Source organism: Dermacentor andersoni, chromosome 11 (genome assembly GCF_023375885.2).
Source record: "Dermacentor andersoni chromosome 11, qqDerAnde1_hic_scaffold, whole genome shotgun sequence".
Classification (NCBI taxonomy): Eukaryota; Metazoa; Arthropoda; class Arachnida; order Ixodida; family Ixodidae; genus Dermacentor; species Dermacentor andersoni.
This window is the reverse complement of record NC_092824.1, coordinates 89,766,663-89,789,789: the sequence shown is the minus strand read 5'-3', so window position 1 is coordinate 89,789,789 and position 23,127 is coordinate 89,766,663. Positions and strand designations below refer to the sequence as shown.

Below are 23,127 nucleotides of genomic sequence, written 5' to 3'. Positions count from 1 at the left end.
GGCTTCCGAAATCCGCCGCGCTTCGGTCGCTCATCTCGAGGGCCATATCATTTTGTAGGTGGACTAGAGTGGGGCACGCACGCCATGCACCCAGTTCTATGCACCACGCACTTTTGTACTTCGTGTGCGTCTTCTTTTTATAAAAACCATGACTGCGTTCGAAGCGTTCGTTGTAACAGTACGGCAATTTAAAAACATTCATTATATCTGGAAGCAGTTTCAATAGACAGGGTCAGGAAATCGCAAATGCACCGAAGTGTGGTCGTTGTAACCGATAGATTGTTATATCTGGGATCATTATAAGTGGTTTTAACTGTATAATTCCGACAGTGACGTAACACACGCTCAAGAAATCTGATCCGCCTGCACTTCTTGCACAATAGCACTGTGCAGTTCCGAGTTCATGCAGCACCAGTGCAGGTCGTCCAGTGCGTGCCGTGATTTTATCGGGAGTGTAAATTTTCATCAGATTTGCGGTTTTCATGCTGTGAGGAAAACTGACATTGGCCTTTTGCCAGCACTGCAACAGCAGAAATTAGCACTATAACGGTGTATAGTTGTAATGCTGACATGTAAGCTGGTGAGAACTATGTAAAAATTCCTATACGCACTTTGAATTCGATTTCAAGCACCTATTCCGCCTGTCTCTAAACATGCTCGAGGGCCAGGTGGACATGTGCAATTTCTGTGAGCAGTACGAACCCTTTTTTTTTAAACATCGGAGAAATTGTCTGCTGCTTCTGCTTCGTCACTGCGCGACATCGGCACTGACAATCACAGCGGTGCAGAAAGTTCAGGAACTGGGCCTAAATGTTTCCTGCACTTTTTTTAAACGAATGGCACCGTGCAGGAGTGCCACGCTTGCACTGCTGAAACGAACGGTGAAGTGCAATACTCCTGAACTAGTTCACAAAGTGGAGGCGAATCAAATGCACCTAATTATCATCATGCAGCTGGGACTCATTTCACAGTAATGAACATAGTTGGCCGATCTTAAACCGAAATTTCTGGTGTCGGTGACGCAAAGTCTTAGTCGATAGGTGATGCCCTCAACCTGCTGGTCCAGTCCTCGGGGGATGCTGTAGGTGCACCGAAGGTCAGTGCAACAGAGGGGTGGACTAACGATCGGGGTCGGTACGAAAAGTCTGGTGCCATTGCCAAGGATACCCACTCTCTGCAATCCATTACACATATCCCATCTTCCCATGAGGTCATCATAACACTTGTTTCGCACATCTCTGCAGGGGACATAATGGGTTGTGGCATCCTGTTTCCCCGCGAGTATGTGGAGCCCGATGAGCCCAACGGTGATGCTGTGGACAACGACGACCAGTCCCGGGCAGAAGGAGACGACAACGACGAGTATGACTTCATGAAGTACGACGCACTTCCGCTTGAAGGAACCCTGGTGCAGGTGAGGGCTTCGCACAGTTGCAAAGGTGAAACGAGTGTTTTGCATTGCAATTACCTAGTAAGAGGACTCTAATTCCTGGGGTTTCTATTTTTGAATGTTGGTAACAGATTTTAGTTTCTTCAATACATGGTGCTTGTTTGTTCTAGCAGTACTACGAATGTAATTCCGTAAAAACCGTGTTTTTTTTTTACCAAGGAGGACCGCAAACCTAGTAGTATTTTTATTCAGATTTCTGAGTAATGGGTACCTGATCCACAATAGCCAGTACCATCGTAGGCATCTAGTATTCGAGGCACATTCCATTGCCGCAACAGTTAATAAGCTATCCATGAGATTTTTATTGGTCATTTATATATATATACAGTCAAAACCCGGCTATATCGAACTCGCAAAAAAACGCCTATCAGTTCGATATAGAGCATAATTCGATATAAGCCTGCTAAATAATTGGATGTCATAAAAGCACATCCCATTTATAAAATCACTTTATTGACGAAACTAGCTTAGTTTCGCATAAATTAGTCCTGCATTTTCTTCTGCTTGGGCAATTTCGCTGCCTGCGACGCACGCACTTCCCCACGTTGTCTAAGGAGTCCGAGCAGCTGAGGCCGCAACCTTCCGCATTCGCGCAGAAGCACCGGACTAATGCGAGTGCACCAATCACTTCGGAGGATGTGGGCAAAGGACCGTAGTTGCTTTCCTCAACGTGCCTACTTTCATTTGTACGATGTCGGCGATGTAGTCTTCGTTTCGGGATCTACCGTCGTCGCGACACCATCATCTGCACTCACAAACTCTTCCACCGTTGATTCGAATGTCCCGGAAATTTTGACAGCTCTCTCCAAACTTCGGCAACACCGGCAACGGCTTCGTCGCATTCATCAGAACTTACAGTCATCACCGAGCACGCGGAAACCGGCACGTACAAAGAACGCCTCGTACACGGCCGTGCGTACGCGTCGGGCGCCGGGTTGCGAGTCTGGCCACTTTAGCCCTAATCGTGCTGAGAGTACTCCTCAAAATCTTGCACGCTGCGGGGATATCGCGTTCGACGGGAATTATGATTTCGATCTTCACGACGAAAGGCGAATTCTGCCGCTTCATCACGGCAACACTGCGGGAGAAGGCCCACATGGCGCAAACATGATAAACCAGAGAAGCAGCCAGACAACTCGCACTTCCGCCATCTTGCAAGAAGAGCGCACAAGAGCCTCTGATTGGCTGTCTGAGCAAGCGCTGTAGGCGGGCCAGGATCATTTTTTGTTGGGGAGTGTCGATAGATAGTGATCTAAAGAAAGGAAGGACGCTTGATTCTGCAACCTGTGAGGGAGCACGGCGAAGCGTCGTCAGGGGAGAGGGAGTGGGAAGTGAAAGATGATAGAGAAAGAGGAAGGATAATGGATTTTACTACGCGCGACGGGGAGTGTCGACGGCTCGCCCGAACAGCCCGAGACAGCGCGGTCACGGTAGGGAGAGCGGTTGGATGGAGCCGCGCCGCGGGGTTTCCCCGCTACCGCGAGGGAAAGCCAACTTCTGGGGGCACTTTTCCGCCGCTTGACGTTCGATATATCGGGAGTCACTGCAATATTTGTTCGATGTAAGCGTAATTTTTGCTATATATACTCATTGTAACTATACCGTGACCAGAAATTGTTCGATGTATAGAATAATTCGATGTAAACGGGTTCGATATAGTCGGGTTCGACTGTATATATATTTCTTTTTTTTTAATGCAAGAGCATTTCTTTGGCTACTTTAACCCACTTTGGACTGTCTATGTGGCCTCAGTACAATGACCGCGTACAAAGAAGAAAACCTTGCTCCAACAAGGTAGTGAACCCAGGCCTGCAGTATGGTAAACGAGTACTTATCCTTTGCGCCACATCAGCAGTTCAGAAGGGGCGCAGAATACATGCGACCGTAGAGTGAACGAGCGTCGCCACCCTCATGCCATCACTATATCAACATGCTTGTTTGGCTCGCATGTGGAGGGTTGTTAGGTCTCCCGAGAGGCGAAGTGTCTTTGGTTGCAAAAGTGACAAAGCCAAGCAGACATACCGTCATGCTCCACTCAATCAGCCGTAATGGAAGTTGAATAAAGCATGTTTGCTGAGCAAATGCTCTTGCGTAACTTGCAGAATCGTGGACGGTTTCTCCTGGAATTTTCGTTCAATTTTTTGTGGACAACTATTGCTAAAAATGAGCTGTGAGATTGAGGAAATGCCATTGATTAAAAAGGATAAAGACACTGGTGTTCAGAAACAAAATACGTCATCCTTGAAAGACCTAGTTGGGCCTATATAACTGCAGCAAATTTAGGTTCATGGGGACTACAGTACAGGTCGGCAAAATAAACTGAACTCACTCAGACTCGCCTACAAAATATGTTTCTTGGTTAGGGATCATTTGGACTCAGACTCACCATAATTCTTCTCAGCCGGGCTCACTCAGCCTCAGGCTAACCACAATTCTCAGCGGAGCTCACTCAGACTAAAGCAAATATATCACGTACAATGCCTGTCGACACTGCCATCAAAGCCAAAGCACAGTTTCCTTTCCCGTCTAGCACTGTGCCGCCAAAGTGACACTTGGTGCGGCAAGTGCGCTTGCCCTGTTGTTGAATTCTTGGTTGGATTGCAGGTATTCTTCACCCTGAACGGCGTCAATGTCGGTCGGCGGGAGGTGGCCATGCCCCAGGGCGGTCTCTTTCCTACGGTGGGCATGCTGAGTCGCAAGGAGAAAGTCAAGGTAGACCTGCACCCTCTCACGGGTTGAGAGGGTGCAACAACACCTCTTCAACCGTCGCTGCCGCAGCCGAGGATTGCGTGCACCGGCAGCCAACACACAAAGTGAATGTGCCCATTGTACATTGAGCCAAAGTACTGCGTGCTATTTGGACTTGTTTGGGGAATCAAGCAGGCACTGTCTCTTTACTGCTCAGGGATGTGCGGTTCTTCTGTAGTCTTGTAACATCCCAGAGTTGTGCTGAGGTGCGGGCTTCTTTGCACACATCGGCTGAGGTGATTGACCGGCCAGAACAGGACATGCGTGCAAGGAAGGAATGAAATACGATGACCAGTTGTGCCCTATCTTTAATTGACTGCTGTTGACCGCTGTTTGGGATCCTTGAAAGAAGTTTTTGTCATACAAAAGAATGAATTGAATCAAAATGTATGGCTGTGTGGATAGCAACATAATGAATGTCGGCCTTTGGCTTCTGTGCCAATGTATATATGGTGTAGTGAGGTTCCTTTTGCGGCCATGAGGCCAAATGTTCAGGTTATTGCACTCAAAAGGAAAACGCTAGCTTGCAGAAGTGAAGTCTTGTGAGCACCAAGTGGAAGAAATTAAGGCTGACTCGGGCTTTTTTTAATTTTAACAAGATGTACAAGGAAGAGCTGGATCAGTCTCTTCAGTGACAACACTATGCAGATTGTGTATATTGCAGGGATGCACAAAACACAGGCTGATGTTATACACAGATATATGGTACACAGGCTACTGTAGTGTTTGCACAAATGTTACTTGAGGTCTCAGAACTGGGGGGGAAAAAGATGCGACTTGACACCACAGTTGCTTGGGAAACTGGTGATGTTCAGCTGCTCATTGATTTATAATCATATCCACATATAGCTGCCTTCGTCATCGCATTTTTCTATGCTTCGTAGCATTCCAGGTGTGTAGGGAAGCCCACTTACAGATTATTGCGTATGGTGAAAAATTGCTAATGGTCGAGCCTGGTGCATAAAATCTAAATCTTTAATTAATTTGAACATGGTTCCAAATATAGCGGTAGGCAATGCGCTTTTAGGTTGGAAATTACTACAGGGTGTGAAAAAAGTGTCATTGCATTTGTTTAGATCGGCCAGTTTGTTGTAGGTACCGATCTGGCCTCTTTTATTCTGAGAAGAGGTGTCTGTTATTGCACTTAATTTCTGAGAACCGCAAAGCTGTGCAACAGACATGCCTGCACCTCTGCAATTTTTTAGTGACTGGTGCAGCAAGAGGTGTGCATTAGCCACTTCGGAGAAAGTAACCTTGGCTGTGCTATAGAAATGTGCCTTTGCTACACAAGTGCTGGGCCACTTGTTCTCGAAGGGTCACACGTAAGGACTGTGGCCACAGTGTGTTGCATTTGATATGTCTGAGTAACCATGGTCAGTCGGTCTCGCCATCTGCGGAATATTTTGTCACACCGAGCCTCTCCGAAAGAACCACAGAACAATGTCTTTCGAATGAAACAGTTAACAATTATGCTGCACCTAACAAAAAAGTCACCATGCTTAACTATGAAGGCGGACGCTTGGATTTCGCATGGCATAATAATGGCCGCTTGCAAAAAGGCTTGTCCTGGCTAATAAGCTTCAAGATAGGTATACAACTGATAAAAGTCACCCTGTTTTGCTTGTCAAGGGCTTGCAGCAGCTAATCCTGAAGCAGCAAAATTGACTGCAGTACCACTCCCAACACTCCGCAAAGGTCGATGCTGCTGAATATGCCGATGATTGTTTTGGAATGTGCAACTTTATTGCCCTAAGTTATATCTGCCTTGTGGTTAGAGCCATGAACTTGTGCTCTAAATTTTGGCAACTAATAATGTACTTTTAAAGTTTATTTTATATAAATCTTTTATGTACTTACGTTATCGTCGGAAAAAATGGGCTCCAGTCCATGCTGTGAAGGTGGTTGGCCAGTGAAGCTGTGGTATGACCTGATCCAACAGACCAATGTGAGGTAGCCTTGAACTGAGTCCTGCCGAGCCTGAGCACAACGCCGTTGTGCATACCGATGTTGCTATTCCTTTTGTTGCCCATTATATTCGTGCTGCTGTTTAGGCGTCTTAACTGTGGGTGGCTTGCTTTGAGCAGGAACCGCTTTGTCCTTCCTAGCCTGAGCACGACGTCGTTGTGCTTATTTATGCGCCTGTTCCTATCGCTGCTCATCGTGTTTACGCTGCTCTTCGGGAGTCCTGACCATGCGTGGCCTTTCCATAGCGCTATCAGAACACGAATGAAATCGGTTGCTAGACGGGTTCTTCTTTTACATATGAAAGTGTAGTTACATCATTCCCTGCTTCGTATGCTACAGTTGCCGCTTCCCAGCAACTGCAGCTTATGCAACCATAATATTTACTCGGAAACGCTCGCGGTGAAAGCTGTGCACGAAGGCGAGCTTTCTGTTGTCTTTTTTTTTTTTTCCCCCGCACGGCCGGCGCTGCCGCTGCGACGGATGCGAGCACCATCTGGTGGTGCTGCAAGGAACCCAGTAGTGCATGCAGCATGCGTCTCTTGCTGTGATTGGTTGAGGTTTTACCCACGGACACAACAGATGCATTGGCAGGTAGAGGTATACAGCTTCACTGTAAAAAAGAAGTCATTGCTTTAGGTGACATTAGCAACTCACTAGCTAGAAGGATAACTTACTCAACGAGTTGTTGTTCTATTCTTGAGGCAAGCAGCACGAAAAGAAACTATGTCAACTAACCCCTGTCAGCTGGAGTTATTTCTTGATATACAGTGGCTCATGACAGCAAAGATTAGCACGCACCTGTGAGTGTTCGTTTCGAGAATTCATTGTCCACTGCTGTGTGTGCAAAGGCGATTGGCAATGTAGTCGAAGCCAGGCTCATTCTGCAGTTGCCAATGTGCTTCCTTGCCTAGTTGCACATCCTGCACTCATGTAATGCGCTGCTTTGAATGTTTAGGAGCATCTAATCCATGTGTCCACTCAACTTGTCGATTCTTGTACAGGGTGGACCATAATGTGAGAGGTAGCACTTGAACTGAACTTCAAGCCTTCAATGGTCAGTATGCCAAATTCTGTAAGGAGGCTTTCCCGTGCATCCAGCTTGACTTAACCAACATGGCCACACTCCAGCTAGTAGCACTGTTGAATGACACGTGCATTTTGAAAGCTTTGTCAGTGTGGGTAGCAGAGTGCGGCAGAAACGATGTCACCAGCCCGCATGTTGACACCTCAAGTTTGTAGGTTGAAGTCCACCATCTTGGGTAGGTCGAACGAGTTGTGCGGAGGGAAGTGCTCTTGCAGGTTTTGCATAATGTCATCGCTTGAGAACACAGAACTCAAATCAAGAAATTTGCCTTCAGGAAGTTTCTTCAAAAGGAGAACTACATCGCAGACATTGGTTAGTGCCATTCTAACTTTGATTAATGCAGTAGTAATTGCTCGGATGCAAAATTAGGTGTTCCCTTTTATATTAAAACAACCTGTACAGCATCGCAGGATGATTTACACTTGTAGTGGTCAAACAAGTGGTCTAAACATTGGCTTTGGCGACGTCCCTCGTGCGATGAGAGTTGATTGCTTCCTGCGCAGCATTGTACTTATATACCCAGTGGTTGCTAGCAGCATTGCTTCGGAGCTAAGACAATGAGCTTTATTTTTGAAGCATACATTAACTCCAATACACGCACTGCATTGCACCCATTATTTATACCAGCCGCCGAGTTCAGTGAGATAAACTGTGGTAATAGTGTGATAGCAATCTATAAAAGACTAGGTTGTGGCTCAATTTATGTGCAAGTGTAGTGCCATACAAAAGTTATGTTCAGGTAAAAGTCCCAAATTTTTTTCTTGATTGGGAAAACCACTCCTTCTAGTTTTCCCTAGTTAGGGAAAAAACTGCGAATGTCCCAAACCCTTTGCTTTCTGGGCTATGATGAGTCAATGCTTACAGTTAGTTTTTTGGCAGGTGTTGCCATCAGCTTTTTTTTTTTTGCAATTGTGTTTGAACAGGTGGAGTAATTAGCAAGCCACATCAGCTAGTATTCTTAACATGTTCACTTTGATGTGAGTCACTGCTGGAGTGAGAGAAAGAAACATTCGTCTTATGTGGAAGTGAATACACCAGCCTGTCTTGCTTTGGAAAAGCTACCATATTTTCGCATATATTGTTGGCTGCAATTGCATGTCACCTGAAGGTGTAGTTATGTTAGCTATGCTATAGTTAACATACAGCATAATAGGTCACTGTCGTGTCCCAGCTAGAGCTTGTTGGTATGGCTTGTCTCATCCAAACAAGCTTATGCCTAGTTTTTCACGCTGGTTTTCAGTCCTGAATTACAGGCTCAAGTAGCAATACTGATGGCAGATTTGCTAGTTGAGCCCAAGATGGAATTTGAAACTTGAGGCTGGGGTTCATTTCTTTTTCACGAAGTGGTATGCCTCTCTCTAGTGCTGAAGTTTCTAGTCATAATTTTGAAGAGTCTAGTTGCAGCTCAAAAGGAACACAGCATAAGACCGCCCACTTGCTTCTTGGCAGTGCTTTTCTGCTTCATCTTAACACTCTAGAAGTAAAAGTGGTGTTAACCAGTGAGATACATCCATCGTGTATAAGGACGGCACCACCTTGTGGAAGGCCTCTACATTAGTAGCGCATGCTTTGCCAGAACCATGTGTGCCTTTCTCAGCTTAGCAAACGCAACAGCGTATTGTATTTTGGGGGCTGTGGCCGTGCTGCACGTTTATCTTTGCGTGTGCATTGCCATGTTTGTTCTTTCATTGTCGGAGGTCGTGCTATGCAGGTTTTGTAAGTCCCGTCTACCGTGGCACTCTGTGTGAATGGCTTCTTCGAAGCACTGTGACGAGATGCGGTAGCTGCGGTATTGTGCATTTCCAAGTGTGGCTGAGTGATGTCGGCACTCGCACCTTCGTATATTATTGGCTGCACTCTGTCTTGCATACTTGGTAGGCAAAGCTGCAGAGGCTAGAGTTACGTCCTGCAGTGCCGGCATTTGCGACGAAAAAGAGTGTGAAAAAATGGAAATGCATTACGCATTTTGGTTTCTTTTATTTCCCATTCTTATATACAGGGTGTTTCAGCAAACCTTTTCAAAATTTTTTATAGGTTGCCTGTGGCAGGTAGCTCAATTCTAGTTTATGAGCCAGTCCACTAGAAGCGGTGAACAGTACTTGCACAAAAAATTGAAATGCAAAATCGACTAATTAACAAGAATTCACTAATTAACTTGCTGGCTAATTATCTTATGACCCATGTTGCTATTTACAAATTCTAGCAGTGGACTTCGCAAGGCGGGTACACTTGCAGCGAATTCTCAGGACGACGCCAGTGACTTTTTGTTAATTAGTCGATTTCGGATCTTAGTTTTTTATGCAAGTATTGTCCGCCGCTTTGAGTAGACCAGCTCATGAACTAGGACTGTGATATCTGCCACAGGAAACTTTTAAAGATTTCTGAAAGTGTTTGCTGAAATACCCTGTATATATATATATATATATACATCCCATTCCTTACATCAATTATGGCATACAGTTGTTATGCCACAAATGTATGCACTTGTAGCATAACATTAGCTTTGTAACTTACAGTCACAATATATTAAGAAGTCATTACTTCGAAGACATTCAATGTGGTCTGAACCAATTAACCATGGAATCTGAAGTGACACAGTTAGTACACACGGAATTCTTTTCTGCAGCATGCCACCTGCATTTACGACCGAAACGTAGCAAGTTGCATATAGGAGGCAAGAAATTTACTAACAGTACAAATTCTTACATGTTAATGCCATGTTTCGGTTTTATTAAAGGTAATTATTCCACAGAAGGTGCCGCGGACCTAAAACTAGTTCACTACAGAACACTTGAGAGTGATACAATATCTATGACTGCATTACATGCGATTACATACGTATCTTCTGCAACGTTGCCTGCTAAGTATGAAATTAATTGTGTGGCTGTTTCTTTGTGAAATAAGTGCACAGCTGTCTTTCCAACACATTTGTTGGAACAACAGCGGTGGTGGGGAGTGGAAAGGCAAGCTTCCTCCTGTTTGCTTGGGGCAGTGGGAGTGTCTCAAACTGAGCAAAGCTGTATCTAACGAATTGCAATGGCAATACTTGTAGCTGCTTTCAAATGCATACCTGTGCAGCTCATAACAGTACTTAGTAAGCGCATTGTTACAGCTGTGCTGTGTGACTTTGCTGATGGAGGCTACGTACGTACAGTATATAACTTAGGGGTGAGTGAGCCAGTGCGAGAGCACCTGCTGCACCCTTTTTGGCATTGCACATTTGCACCGTGTACTTGTTGTAACATTTGCTTCTGTGAAACTTTTGGTTGTGCAACTCACCTTGTTGGATGCAGCCTCTAGTTGAAGTTCGTGGCCACTGTGTTATACAGTAAGCGAAGTGGGAAAGCATCGTAAAAGGCTGCAGTATGTAACACAAAGCAAGCAGCTTAAACACTGTATGCGATGTTCTGATGTTGCTTCTATATGAAAATATGTTGCCATTGAAGCTCATTCTGGGGGCACTTACACATTCTGTGTTAATTAAGTTGATATGTTACAATAGTTATCTTTTCGAAGCAAACCGATTTTTTTTTTTTTTTTGTGGCAGTAGAGAAATTTAGACTGAGGGTGGCGCACGTTGTCATTTCGGCATACTGGAGATGTAGACTGGAGCAGCAGCACTGCTGGCACTATCTCGCAACTCCCAAGTGAAACAAAAGCATGCGGTACCAATTTTGCAATGACCTGACTAAGTTTTCCTTAGCTGCCGGTGTAAAGGTGTTGGCAGTACATAACCTTCGTGAATGTATATTGGCTCATTTCATTTTTTTTTTCCGGCTAGAGCATCTCAAGTAACACAAAAATGTTTCAAACACGCGGTTTGACACAGTGTTACAAGATGTCGCCAGCAGCACTACTGCTCCAGAGTCCGAGTATGGTTGGTCCTCATGTCTCCATGTGCAAAATTCAGGAAATGCTAATGTGGATACACACTAAATGTCTGTAATGCCAACACTCCCTGTTCCGTAACTTGTTTGAGATATTGTTGAATTTCACATTACAGAGCTTTTTGTTATGGGTTTTTGAATAGTGCACTTCAATTTTCACTGCTAGCAGTGCATACAGTCGAGAAGAAAAGTTTCGCAGACCATGGCTGCCATGGTAAAAACGAACTTTTGCCATGCTCACAGTGCAAGGCAGAAGACCTAATGGTGGTCGATATTGCATATGAAGCTTCTGGTAATTCTGGTCCACAAACTTTCGTCCCCAACTGTACATTTAGTTCCGGCCAATGCTTGGAGGTGCTGTTAATTGCTGTGGCAAGACTTAACTAGCTACTGCATGTTGTTGACCAGTTTACAGTTATTAGTTCTAGGGTTATGCCAATGTTATTTTTTTCTTATGCCATATTTTCTTATTAAAGTGTACTTGCAAATGTTAATGTACAGTGTTTGTTGTCTTTGATATATTTTCTTTTTTTCGTTTCTCATTTTCTGCACACCATCTGCAGAGGGATTAACTCGCGAAACAAGATTATATGTATGGCACAATAGAGAGACTGCATGTATGAAGCTTTTGTACTATGTTTCGTATGTTGCTATAGTATCCTTGTGCGTAGCTTTATGCCTAACAGGCCTCAAAGGCCAACTGCAACAAAATTTTACTTTGGCTGAATTGGTTACAAGTGAGTAGCCTATACTATTATAGCAATTGTCTAATGTTCACATTAACAGCCTTAATAACACTGAAGCAGACAATGCATGTACTGCTAGTTAGTGAATGTGACATACTAGTCCTAGCATTTTTTCCCCCCTAGTTTCTGTATCAAGAGCTTCTGTTTTTGCCAGCTTCTTGTTACGCAACCACTCATAATTTTGCACCGAGACTGCCCTGGGTGTATGCTACCTCAAACCAGGCTCAAACCAGGTCTAAAATTTCATTGCAGTTGGCCTTTAAAGGGGCCCTGAACAACCCCTTGGGCTTGGTGAAATAACATAGTCAACGGGTAGCATACGCTGCTGTGAACATCTCAGCCAAGTTTGCTGTCGCATGCGGTGCGTGGAGCTCACAAGCGGATCCCGAAGTCACCTTTCCCTCAAACACACTTTTCAACAGAAGGTCTAGTCCTCACTCTCTTCTAGATGCACTATTTCGTCATCAGACACGCTATTTTGTCATTCCCTTAGACGGCTGCCATTGGCTGATAGCTGACATGAACTTGCGGTCGGTTACATGGTGTAGATACCGTGGCCGCCACGGTGTGCCACCATGAATCCACTGGCTAAGCGTACTGCGGCTCGCTGAGGACAACCACGTTTGACTTAAGTTTACCGCATCGTAGGCACCAAAGGTGGAAGTCATGACGTCTACGTTAACATCCAACGCCACGGTGACATTTAGTCTATTGCGGCACACTGAGCATGCTCCAGCGTGCCATAGCCTTCGCAGTGCAATGCATTGAAGAAGGAACGGGAGTACAGCAGAGGCCGTGTTTGATTCATAATAACTCCGCTTCTGCTGAACGCATTGAAGTACTTTTTGCGGCAAAGTATTTCTGAAATAGCCTACTTTCACTTCAAATGGCTTTCTCCACTTTTGTAAATGGTGGTTCAGGGCCCCTTTAAATAGTGTACATATGTGGTATAGTTAAAGCATTATTCTAGCTAACAGTAATATAACAAATGCACACATTCGATTCTGCTAAAATCACTTTCAGGTTTCGATAACTCAAATTGCCCATTGGGTTTCTTTTTGGAATCACTTTTACTCGGTCGATATCTACTGCTTACAATATCCCCAGTTTCAAAGCAACGGCAATATTACGTTTAAAGGAAGTGTGCTTACACGAAACTTTTTATTGCTACTGTTTGTACTTCATGATTGTTTTGTATGATGAAGGAACATATGGACATATTCACAAAGCAGCTACAGATATGATACTAATTTTCTGGTGTGATCTACAGATGCACAAAAAGGGCTGGAAGCAGCATTAATGGCTACTGCATTGAAAGACAATGAGTTAATGTATCAATGTATTAATGTCTCAGTCAACCAGCTACGTTCCTTAGTATGTACCAGACAGCAAAGCAATAACACGTAAACCACTAGACATTTTTATTTGTAATACACAAACCATATGTTCCCCAGTAAATGTCTGCATCATCATCTACTTATATACATATCTGTACAGAACAAGCACACACGGAAATCTGCCAGAGAGAATGAGCCGAAACAAAGGCGAAGCAAGAAAAAAATATAACAGGACCAGAGGGGAGAGCTTTTGCATTGCTGACGACGGTGCCCCGTGAATTCCCACCGCAAGCAGCAATGCAAGAGCCGTAAAGCCACCCCCACACTTTTTCAATGGCACCGCAAAATTATTTCTCAGCGATGCGTCATACTCACACGCGCACACGAGAGGGGGGGGGGGGGGGGTATAACTGGAATGTCGCGTATTTACAACTGTCACTCTGTATGAAAGAGGACATGTCTGCGATCAACAGTCTGGCGAGACAGACTGCGCAGGAGGCTATATGCAGGACTACGCAAGTTGGGAGCCGCCAGACACGCCCGAAGCTCTTCCGTCATTTGGTGGTGCCTGATGCGCTGCCACTGCCTTCGGGACGGTGAGGAGCAGGGGGGACCACTGGAACTGTACACTCGGAGGCACGCTGTCCGCCGGCCAAGGGCTACTTGGTGCTGTCGCCTGCAGCTTGGTCTGGCTGTGCGTTCGACACCTGCTGCTGGATCACCTTGCGCGTCTTCTCCCCTTTCCTCCACAGCACAATTTCCTGGAAAACAAAACAGGCATAGTATTCGTACATTCAGCTGGTCACCTCCAAGCGCTCTGCAGCTTTCTTTACTGTCGAAATTGAGCATTTGGAACACATTCGTTTATACTTTAAGAGTACAGTGCTCCGAGACATTCCCACCTTTGACCATGGCTGCTGCATGTGGTCACATGCAACTCGCCTTGTTGGTATGGCGGATGCACAGGTGTACACCTTGTTTTGTCTGCCATGTTCGTTTACAACAGAAGGGCTGATGTATTTCCATTTCCAGCTTTCAATTGCTATGGAGAGCAGCTTTATGTTTAACTGAGGCATGCTTTCTCTGACTCGGATCTAGAGCGGGCTCCACATCACTGCAATCTGAATTGTAGTGTGGCAGTGACTAGCCGAATGTATTAAAGTAACCACATGTACGTGCAATAGCGTCACCTATGGCTGCGGATAAAGACGTACACTACACAAGATTTTAACCAGTTTGGAGCTGCTTCTAGATCTTCTATTGAACGTGGCAACGAAGGCCTCCACAAATGCAGTATAGTCCACTTCTGTTCATTCGACCTCGACGGGGCCGATGAAATTGATCAAGTTATTTGGCACATAAAAATAAATAAGATGTAGAAAAAATGTCAGAAGACATGGCCAATTCATTTTGTAGTTCTTGCCCGAATCAAACTTGCGCCCATTTTCTGTGTGTCCAAAGTAGAAAAATAATGAAATGACATTAAAGCTTCGTAACGAAGCAGAAACGCAATGTGCACCCGATTTTTTGGCAAGAAAGATGGGCCAGGCTCTAATATGTGTTGCACAATAGTGACCGGTTTCCTAAAGTCAGCTTCACTGCACAATTTAAATTATTAAAATTTTCATGGTGCATTTTTTTTTTTTTTAATGTAATGGAACGCTCACTGGTCAGTGTCTAATCATGAATGGGTAACGCAGAAAACATTGTGGAACATTATCAGAATTTTTCTATCTGCAGTCGTTCACTGGAAGCATGCTGATTACACACCGCCATTAGTGGGAGGCAGACCACAAGTGCGGCCGTAATTGTGAGAAAGTATTATTTTATTTATCAAGTTGATGTTCCTGCGATTAATGTTTTCCTGCTATGATAGCTATGTGTTTTTGTGGTTTCCTGTCCAACTGCTTTAGTATTTGACCAATCAAAACAAAACCAATTGGATCAAAAACGAAACGCTTTTACACATATTACACAGTTCATCGTGTTGCCATAGCCATGCGTGCACTTTTGATTTCCGAAGCGTAGAATAAAACGCAAGTGTCTAGTAATATAGTAACTGCAATTTTAAGCAATAATTGTGTAGTACTTAATCGCAGCCAACTTATGTACAGTAATCTCATGGACTACATCTGCAGTACCATGATTTTACCACTAGACCTCGCCACTTACTGGTTTTTGAGACTTTCTTTGCCAATTTAAAATTATAATTCCTACTTAAATCATGAACAGCGTGCTGGATTCCATCACTATAAATCATGATTATTTCATTTCCATCAACGTCTCACAACACATTCTGGCGAGTCACTTTAAAGTTAGGTTTGTCGCAATATATCTCTTATAAAGTAAAGCATACGAACGTCTCAAAGCTGCTGGTTTTGTATCCAAATGCACCGTGCAGGCAATTTCTGGCCCAATTTTCTTAGTGTGCATTAGAAAATTGGGTAAACACTGTAATCAGAGGCTGTGAGGTATGGTTATCACTTGAAATTCTTCCTAAGGTAGGCCAAAAATAGGCATTTACGATGGGAGATAATGTTTGTTCAACGTATTCACTGTCCCTTAAGCTCTGCCAAGCGAATAGCTTTGGGCATGTTGGTTATTCATCATAATGCAAGTAACACAGCACAGTAAAAACGAGGGACAAGTCGAGACAGGAGAAGCGCTATTAGAGTCATCATAGGGGTGCTGACTGGACAAGTTTGAATTATGTAGCAAAGGCCAATTTTAGGATCAAAATAACAAAGGTTTGGGCCCACAAAAATGCATGCGCACCAGCAGGGACCTTTCGTCGGGATCGACTTAACGAAAGTCTACAGTATCATTCGTTCTGCTAGGGAAAACATTTTAGTCAAGAGTTCTGTACCCAGTTTTACATTTGGTCACAATTCTCAACCAAAAAGGCTCAGACTAATTTATGCCAAGCAAGCAAACTCTTCAGTAATAAGGAGCTGTTAAAGAACAACTGATATTGTCTTTAAGTGCTTTTGGTTTATCTCTGTGGCAATGTACATGAACTGCCATGTATGTTGCGGGCCCCCTTTCAAACAGAAGGACTGAAATGGTTTGGCCACATGATGATGTCGAGAGAGCCACATCATCAGTGCAAGTGAACTTTGGTGGTAAAATAAAATGTGGCGAGACTAGGAGGAGTAGGTGACACAAATAATGGGAAAGACATTAAAAAGCAAAAAATATTATCAAGGAATTGGTCAATTGTAGGGTGATGTGGACGAAAACCATCCTAAAAATGGAAAGCTCATGCAGGAATTAGAAATAGTTGAAAAGAGTTTACTAAAACACTATCATTCTTCGAATGGTGGCACTTGTTTCGAGTGTGGTGGCAGTAATGGCAACACATAAGCCATTACTGCTGCCATTAACACCAAAATGGTGGCAGCAGTGGTGGCAGCATCAAGTACAGTATGCCTACATGAAGGACAAGTGAGAAGGATAGCTGTGTTGCAGTGCCCCAAGCACCAGAGTAGTGTTGAAAAATCCTGTGCTCACCTGTTGTTTGAAGTAGCGCCGTTCTTCCTCATCGACTAGAACCAGGTTGAGATAGTAACGGACCGAGAACTTCTTGTTAATGTCCTTCATGGTCGGTGTCAGGTCATAACCAGCCAGGAACAACCGAATCGGTATGGACTCCCCTGTACAACAATTGAGACGCAGCAACATGAACAACAATTTTGGGAAACGGATGCCATATTGTTGAGCTTTCCTCTGAGCCACTATTCAGTCGAGGCATCTTGAAATTTTGCAACAGTGGAACCATTTGCCTGACATCAGTGACAAAACTTGAAGGTGGAAATGTTTTTCTTTTTATAGTACCATTAAGAAATGTTTCAAACAAACTCTGTTTTGCTTACAGCAGATTTTATTGTACTTAGATAGCAAGGTTCCTGGTAGCCCCCATAACGCATCAAGCACGGCACAAAGGGCTCTAGCATCGCTGGGTTTTACACTCAGTAAACTGTACCGTGCCAAAGCCACATTTCACAACAGTCGATCTAGGGAAGCTCTCTTGGCACAGGAAGCTCTCTTGTGCGGCATTGTTGCATATGCAAAAAATGCAAATGAGCTACACAATAATAAGAAGCTACAGCTGTATGCAGTGCTCCTAACATGCAGTGCTGTATGCAGTGCTCCTAGATGTGCACCTAACACTCTTAGCAACTCGCAGCAGAAGATGCATTAAAGCAGTTGTGCTCCAAATGAACACTTCGACTGAAGCCAGAAGCAACGCACCTCGGACAGGTGCACCGTCCATGATTTCATACTTGGCGATGGTCTCATTCTCATTGAAGATGTTTGGTCCTGAACCTGTCGTTTCACGCTTGATGATGGCAATTTCCATGTGCTTGATTTTGATGCGGACCAAGAGGAAGTAGATTTTCCCCACTATGACGTCCTTGAGGTGGTACCTGTCACAGAGGCAAAGGTAGCCTCCGGTGATGGGCAAATCTCGCATGTCCATCATGCATGGAATACATATTCCTTGCATTCGAACTAAATTACCTACCACGTACCAATATTCTGTAACAAAAATGTCACGCATATTCTGAGACAAATGCCCCAGACAGTATTTTATTTGATCGTCGATTCACAGTGTGAGAATTAAAGGGCCCATAAATCACATTTTTAAATGTAACACACGCATCATGTACAGAATGCCATGGTCATCATCTGTGGCAAACAAAGCAGCACTATATATACCGTGGGGAAGCTACAAATTCAAACAACGATCTTGTCCTCTCCAGCCCTTGCTAGTTCTTTCTTCAAAAGCTGCGAGACCAGCAGGGTCACGCACGTGACATCACCACAGTAAAGCTCTTGATTGGTCTATCAGCGAGGAACGAGAGAATGAGAGCCTCCTGTGCATTCTATGAAGGAAAGGAGGATCACCCATTGTGTGCCAAAATTCTTGTGGCTGTATGCTTATTGTACACTTGCACATAGCTGCTTCTTCATATAACAAGTTTTCAGTAACAAGGCTTAGGAGTCCTTACTGCGTACACAAAAATGACACTGCTTGGCGGCTGTAGGTCTAATACCTAGGTCACATTCAATTGCAACCAGGCCCAATTGGAATTGAATTTCTAGACTGATTGGCTCCCTTCTGCAGCTTGTGTAAGGGAGCCAATCATGATCATGTCATTCTGTCCTGATGGCAGTCTACTGCAATCAGAAGTGCCGCGTGTGACTGGGTATCGAAACAGGTAGATGCTTTCACTCACTTGGACTTGTTGTACTCGAATTCAATGTGCAGGCAATCCTCAATGCCCACTTCCATTTTGATTGATGAGTTAATCTCGGGGTAGGAAGAGAGTGTGTGGACTACTATGTCGAGTTCCTTGACCAGGTCAGTCAGGCGACGCACAATGGTGACTCGCAGGAAGTATCTGGACGTAGAAACATGGTCAACGTGAAGACGTGGCATATAGTGCCAAGTCAAGCACTGCAATTTCATGTATCACATTGAGGATGTTGGACATCGTGACTTGAAAAAAGACATAGGCCATCTGTTATGTTCGGAATGCTTCATCAATAAGGAAGCCCAGTTCTGTGCTCAAATTTGCACAGAGCTGCCATCTTGCAGTGGTTGTAAATAATGGTTGCTTGTTCCATCCAGAATGAATTGGAAGTTGAATCAGAAGTCCACATGAGCACTGGCACTGCCGGACAAGAGGCAGTGCCATCTGTTGCCTGTAGAGTGACACGCTCACTCCCAAATTATTACAAAATATGCAGTTTTGCTTTCCTGGTGACAGAGGGTGCTATTGTTCCTACTGCATTTTTTTTTTTTTTTTGCAACACATTAAAGCATTGCAACCAGACATGGCATTTATCAAAATACCAGCTCTACACAAGATCAAGATCTGAGTGAAAAATGAGTCAGTCATTCAGCTGGAGAGGCTCACCGGAAAGTGAGGCCAGTATGAAGCCTGTTTCACATGCAAGCGATTCAGCGAATGGAGCGAACAGCGGCGCGGCGCTGCGAAGCTTTTCGCGAGGTTTCGTTTCACATGCATTGCCGCCGCGCGTTTTCCTCCGCTGCGAATAGCAATGTTGCTGGCAAAAAACACAGGACTTTCACCCAGTTTCGGTAGTTTGTGACTACCAACATAAGCATTGCTTTGTCCCTGCCTCTCAAATTTTTATTTTATAAATACATATCCTGCGCTTAGCAATTAACAATTCGTTGAAAAGCTCTCTTGGCATGTTGCCTGTACCACGCGTAGCAAGTAAATAAACATCATCCTATGCGCAGGCTTTCCAGCACTAATCCTCCGCTGGTCACGTGTCGAGGCGGGCCGTTCGGAAGCGGTGCTGCCGCTCTGCCGCTGCGATGAAATTCCAACTTGCCCGAACCTCGCCGCTCCCGCCGCTAGTGCCGCCGCCGCCGCTCGAAACAGATTTCTGCGGCGCGGCGGCAGGATTCGCGAGCATTTTCGCTTGCATGTGAAACAGGCTTAACCCTCATTTCCCTCCACCCGGCAATGTTTCTTAGCATTGAACCACTTTTTGACAATAAGTTAGTTTTAAAGTGTTTACGAGATATTGGTACATCGCATGTTATCAGACCAAGGTACACATAGCCCATGCTCTCACTAGAGGCTGCTGCTGCGATAGAAGCACATCCCTCCCAAAAAAAAATAATTAAATTATGGGGTTTTACGTGCCAAAACCACTTTCTGATTATGAGGCACGCCGTAGTGGAGGACTCCGGAAATTTCGACCACCTGGGGTTCTTTAACGTGCACCTAAATCTAAGCACACGAGTGTTTTTCGCATTTCGCCCCCATTGAAATGCGGCCGCCGTGGCCGGGATTCGATCCCGCGACCTCGTGCTCAGCAGCCCAACAACATAGCCACTGAGCAACCACGGCGGGTCAGATCCCTCCCAGCCCTTGCATTCAAGAGTTCACTGGTGAGGTACAAGTGCTACTGTTACATTTACTACATCATCCCTTTGTAATAAAACTAATGCTCATGGTATACATCACTAGTGATTGTCATTATTTTAATACCTGTACATTTTACGCACCTTACATTGACTAAATTTTAGGCCTCTCTACAGCCTAGTTAAATATGCCATTTACATCCATAAATTGGCATCAGGGCAGTATGACCTCTCTGACATTACAGTGTAACAAATATGCAATTTTTCTGTCCGAAAAGTTCCAGAACTGATTTTTAAGCTATCTAAACTTTTATACTGAAACAGACAGACTGCTGTTTATACAAATGTTGCGCGGGTCACTTTCGATCGCCATGGCGATTGGTTCATTTGTGCAGGCTGAGGCAGGTAGCCAATCGCAATAGCGAAAGTTATCTGTGTGACGCCAGTATTAGTCACTTGGCCTGCCTGGATAATATATGCAGCCATGAAAGCAGTTCCATGTGAATATTTGGCTCGCAAATCAGCCTCTACTACCTATCACAATGTTTACGTGTATGTAGCAGAAAGCCATCGTAAAGCTCTTTGTTGGCTACGGAAAGCTTCAACAGAAATTGAATGAACAAAAGTCTGTGGCAAACATTTGCCAAGAAGCCATGTTAAACGAGCCAAAGAAAACTTGGAAGAAGAAAGGTTTAGTGAATGGCCACTAGTAAATGGATTGAGTATATTATTCTTTACACAATGGCAGTTCCTGGTAGATTTCTGACGAACAAGTATGGGTTTATAAATGCTTACCTTAACCGGACATTGGAGCCAGTGTATGACTCATACGGCTTCTCCACATTGACAAATTCAAAGCTGTAACTGGCATTCTGGACCAGATCTCCAGGTCGTGCCAGTTCCTTGACCAGGGATGCAAACTCGTGGTGATTGCCGCGATCATAGTAAAGTTCTGGAACATGACAACAATCCGAGAAAGGTAAGCACAAGGCAAACCATCATAATAGACCATTAATTGTTATACTGGGAGTTCATATATGGAAGGTTAGGAATGCAATTAAAGCAAAAATGCAGACCATATGCTTCATGCAGTTGCCAAAACACTCGCATAACATGCATTGATAAAGGGCGCACCACCCATGCCATTTACGAAAAATTGAGTTTATCCCGACAGTGAACAACGTTGCCCCACACCAGTAAAGAAAGCAATGTTGTGATGTTGAAGGCATAGAAGCATCTTAAGTGAATCTGGAGTATGCGAACGGCAACATAAATGTATTACATTTAATTACACATGCAAGGCTGTCTGTCATGTACGAGCATTCCTTAATGCAAAGAAATTTGCTGGTCCCATGATTCAGTGTTAACCAACAGGTGAATTGCAATAACGAAGTAAATTGTCCATACAACCAGCAAGACGATGCAGAAGTGCTTCTGAATGATACTTGCCTATCTGTCCGATGAATTCTATCTTGATGCCCTGGTGTTCAAGCTTGGAGCCTGGCTTCTTGAGGGTTATGTTCACTTTTCCCGAAACCGATTCCCCGTCGTAGTAGAGAAGGTGTTTCTCCTTCTTCCCGTCTTCCGTTTTGATCTCGGCCATTTTGCGGTTTTCCGTGCCATTGAGAATTATGTCGATGTCCGCACTCTGCCCGAGCCCAAAAAATGCCTGCAACGGGACGACGCCGGACGCTAAGTGTGCAACTTCAAATTAACCCAAGCGCTGTGGCAGAGCTAGAGGGAGAGGTCAGAGGGCACTGGGTTGGTAGAGATAAGATAGTTTGTCAAGGCTGCGACATTCGCGGTGTCGGATGAAAATCTCCCAAGCTTGCGAGCGTTCGCTGCATCTTTCACTCGCGCGATTAATATGCGGAACGGTACCCACCAGTGCTCGCGAAGACATTTTCGCCTTCTGCCACGCCTTCTGTAGTGACAAAACTCGGGACGACGCATACGTGCCGCCCGAACGTCACTCAACAGCCTTTCGTCTTTCTCTTATATCCTGTCGCGGAACACACGGGGGGGTTCCACTACATGTCAGTGGAAAGCCGCGGTAATGCTTTTTGTGCGCGACACGCAGACAATGCTCAATCGCAAGCGGACTCCCTGCGAGTGAACACGAGACGTTCCATGCATCACGTTGCCTCCTTTCTATTTCCGCATGCGGACTATGTCGTCTGCACCTCCGACTACAACGCATCCTAGGCTCTCCGAAATCGTTCCACGGATACGGATCGCGGTTCTATTGCCAAATGGGAGGCTCAACGCACGTTTCCACGTCCGGCGTGCGACCAACAGCGTCATGGCACACCCGTCGTCGACACGACAGTCTCCGGATCGCACAGCTCCGATTGCACGGACAAGTCTGCGCGTCGCGCAACTTGCATAAAAAAGGGGGTGCGATCGGCAAACTCGCCACACTGCCGCTCGCGAGCTGGGTCGAAGGACTCTTTAAGCCAGCGGTCACTGAGATTACGCACGGATTACCACAGCTTAGTGGGCGTCGCTGCTGTGACCGGCTGGGCAACGGTACTTTCGACAAGACGGGCCCACAGCGACAGCGCGCAACACGGAGCTAAAACCTCGTAAAGCTAGCGTTGTGTGTCCGCTACAGTTCGCGCGCCATCAGCAATGAGAGCAAAAAACAATCGAAAGCCGAAGGTTAAGAAGGGTATACAAACCATTTGCACGGCTTTTGTGGCGCCGACACTTCACACACCGTTGCTGACTACACGCACCCCTCAAGTCATGCACACTTTCTCTCTTTCCCAAGATGGCCGAAGTCAGTATGCAGCAGATAGCTTCGTGCAGATATGGTGTAGATAGCTGAAAGAGCAAACTATCAGCGCGAGCCACTAGTGAAGAAATGCTGATCTTATCAATTACCTATTACTGCGTGTTAAATGTGCAGTGCACATTTATATGATTAGTAAACTAGTTGCCAGCGCTGCTACCGTATCCGTGTGTGTAGATGTGCGTATGAATGTTCTTGAAAAATATCCG

The 23,127-nt window shown here is 44.9% G+C and overlaps 2 protein-coding genes across 2 annotated transcripts in view; one reads left to right on the top strand and one right to left on the bottom strand.

Moving 5' to 3' along the window:
- Window positions 1–11,628, top strand: part of LOC126517883 (SPRY domain-containing protein 3-like) — a 30,138-nt gene extending 18,510 nt beyond the window's left edge. The window contains exons 9-10 of the mRNA XM_050167698.3: window positions 1,245–1,414; window positions 4,055–11,628. Coding sequence (XP_050023655.1) covers window positions 1,245–1,414; window positions 4,055–4,189 — 305 coding nt within the window. The 3' untranslated portion in view covers window positions 4,190–11,628. The remainder of the gene's footprint in view (window positions 1–1,244; window positions 1,415–4,054) is intronic.
- A 1,656-nt stretch (window positions 11,629–13,284) lies between these two features.
- Vps26 (vacuolar protein sorting 26) lies at window positions 13,285–23,059 on the bottom strand. Its single transcript, XM_050167706.3, has 7 exons — window positions 22,806–23,059; window positions 21,574–21,793; window positions 20,920–21,076; window positions 18,458–18,622; window positions 17,469–17,644; window positions 16,728–16,870; window positions 13,285–13,978 (listed from the first exon to the last, which is right to left on the bottom strand). Exons 1-7 carry the CDS (start codon window positions 22,806–22,808, stop codon window positions 13,877–13,879), a joined length of 966 nt encoding a protein of 321 aa, XP_050023663.1. The 5' UTR covers window positions 22,809–23,059; the 3' UTR covers window positions 13,285–13,876.
- Window positions 23,060–23,127: the final 68 nt, after the last annotated feature.

What these genes read in the sequence shown, in the direction of transcription:
- Vps26 (XM_050167706.3), bottom strand. An exon ending in AGAATTCATCGGACAGATAG is followed by an intron (nt 21,077 to 21,573) that starts GCAAGTATCATT and finishes GTCATGTTCCAG; the next exon opens with AACTTTACTATGATCGCGGC. An exon ending in GGCGCTACTTCAAACAACAG is followed by an intron (nt 13,979 to 16,727) that starts GTGAGCACAGGA and finishes TTTGTTTTCCAG; the next exon opens with GAAATTGTGCTGTGGAGGAA.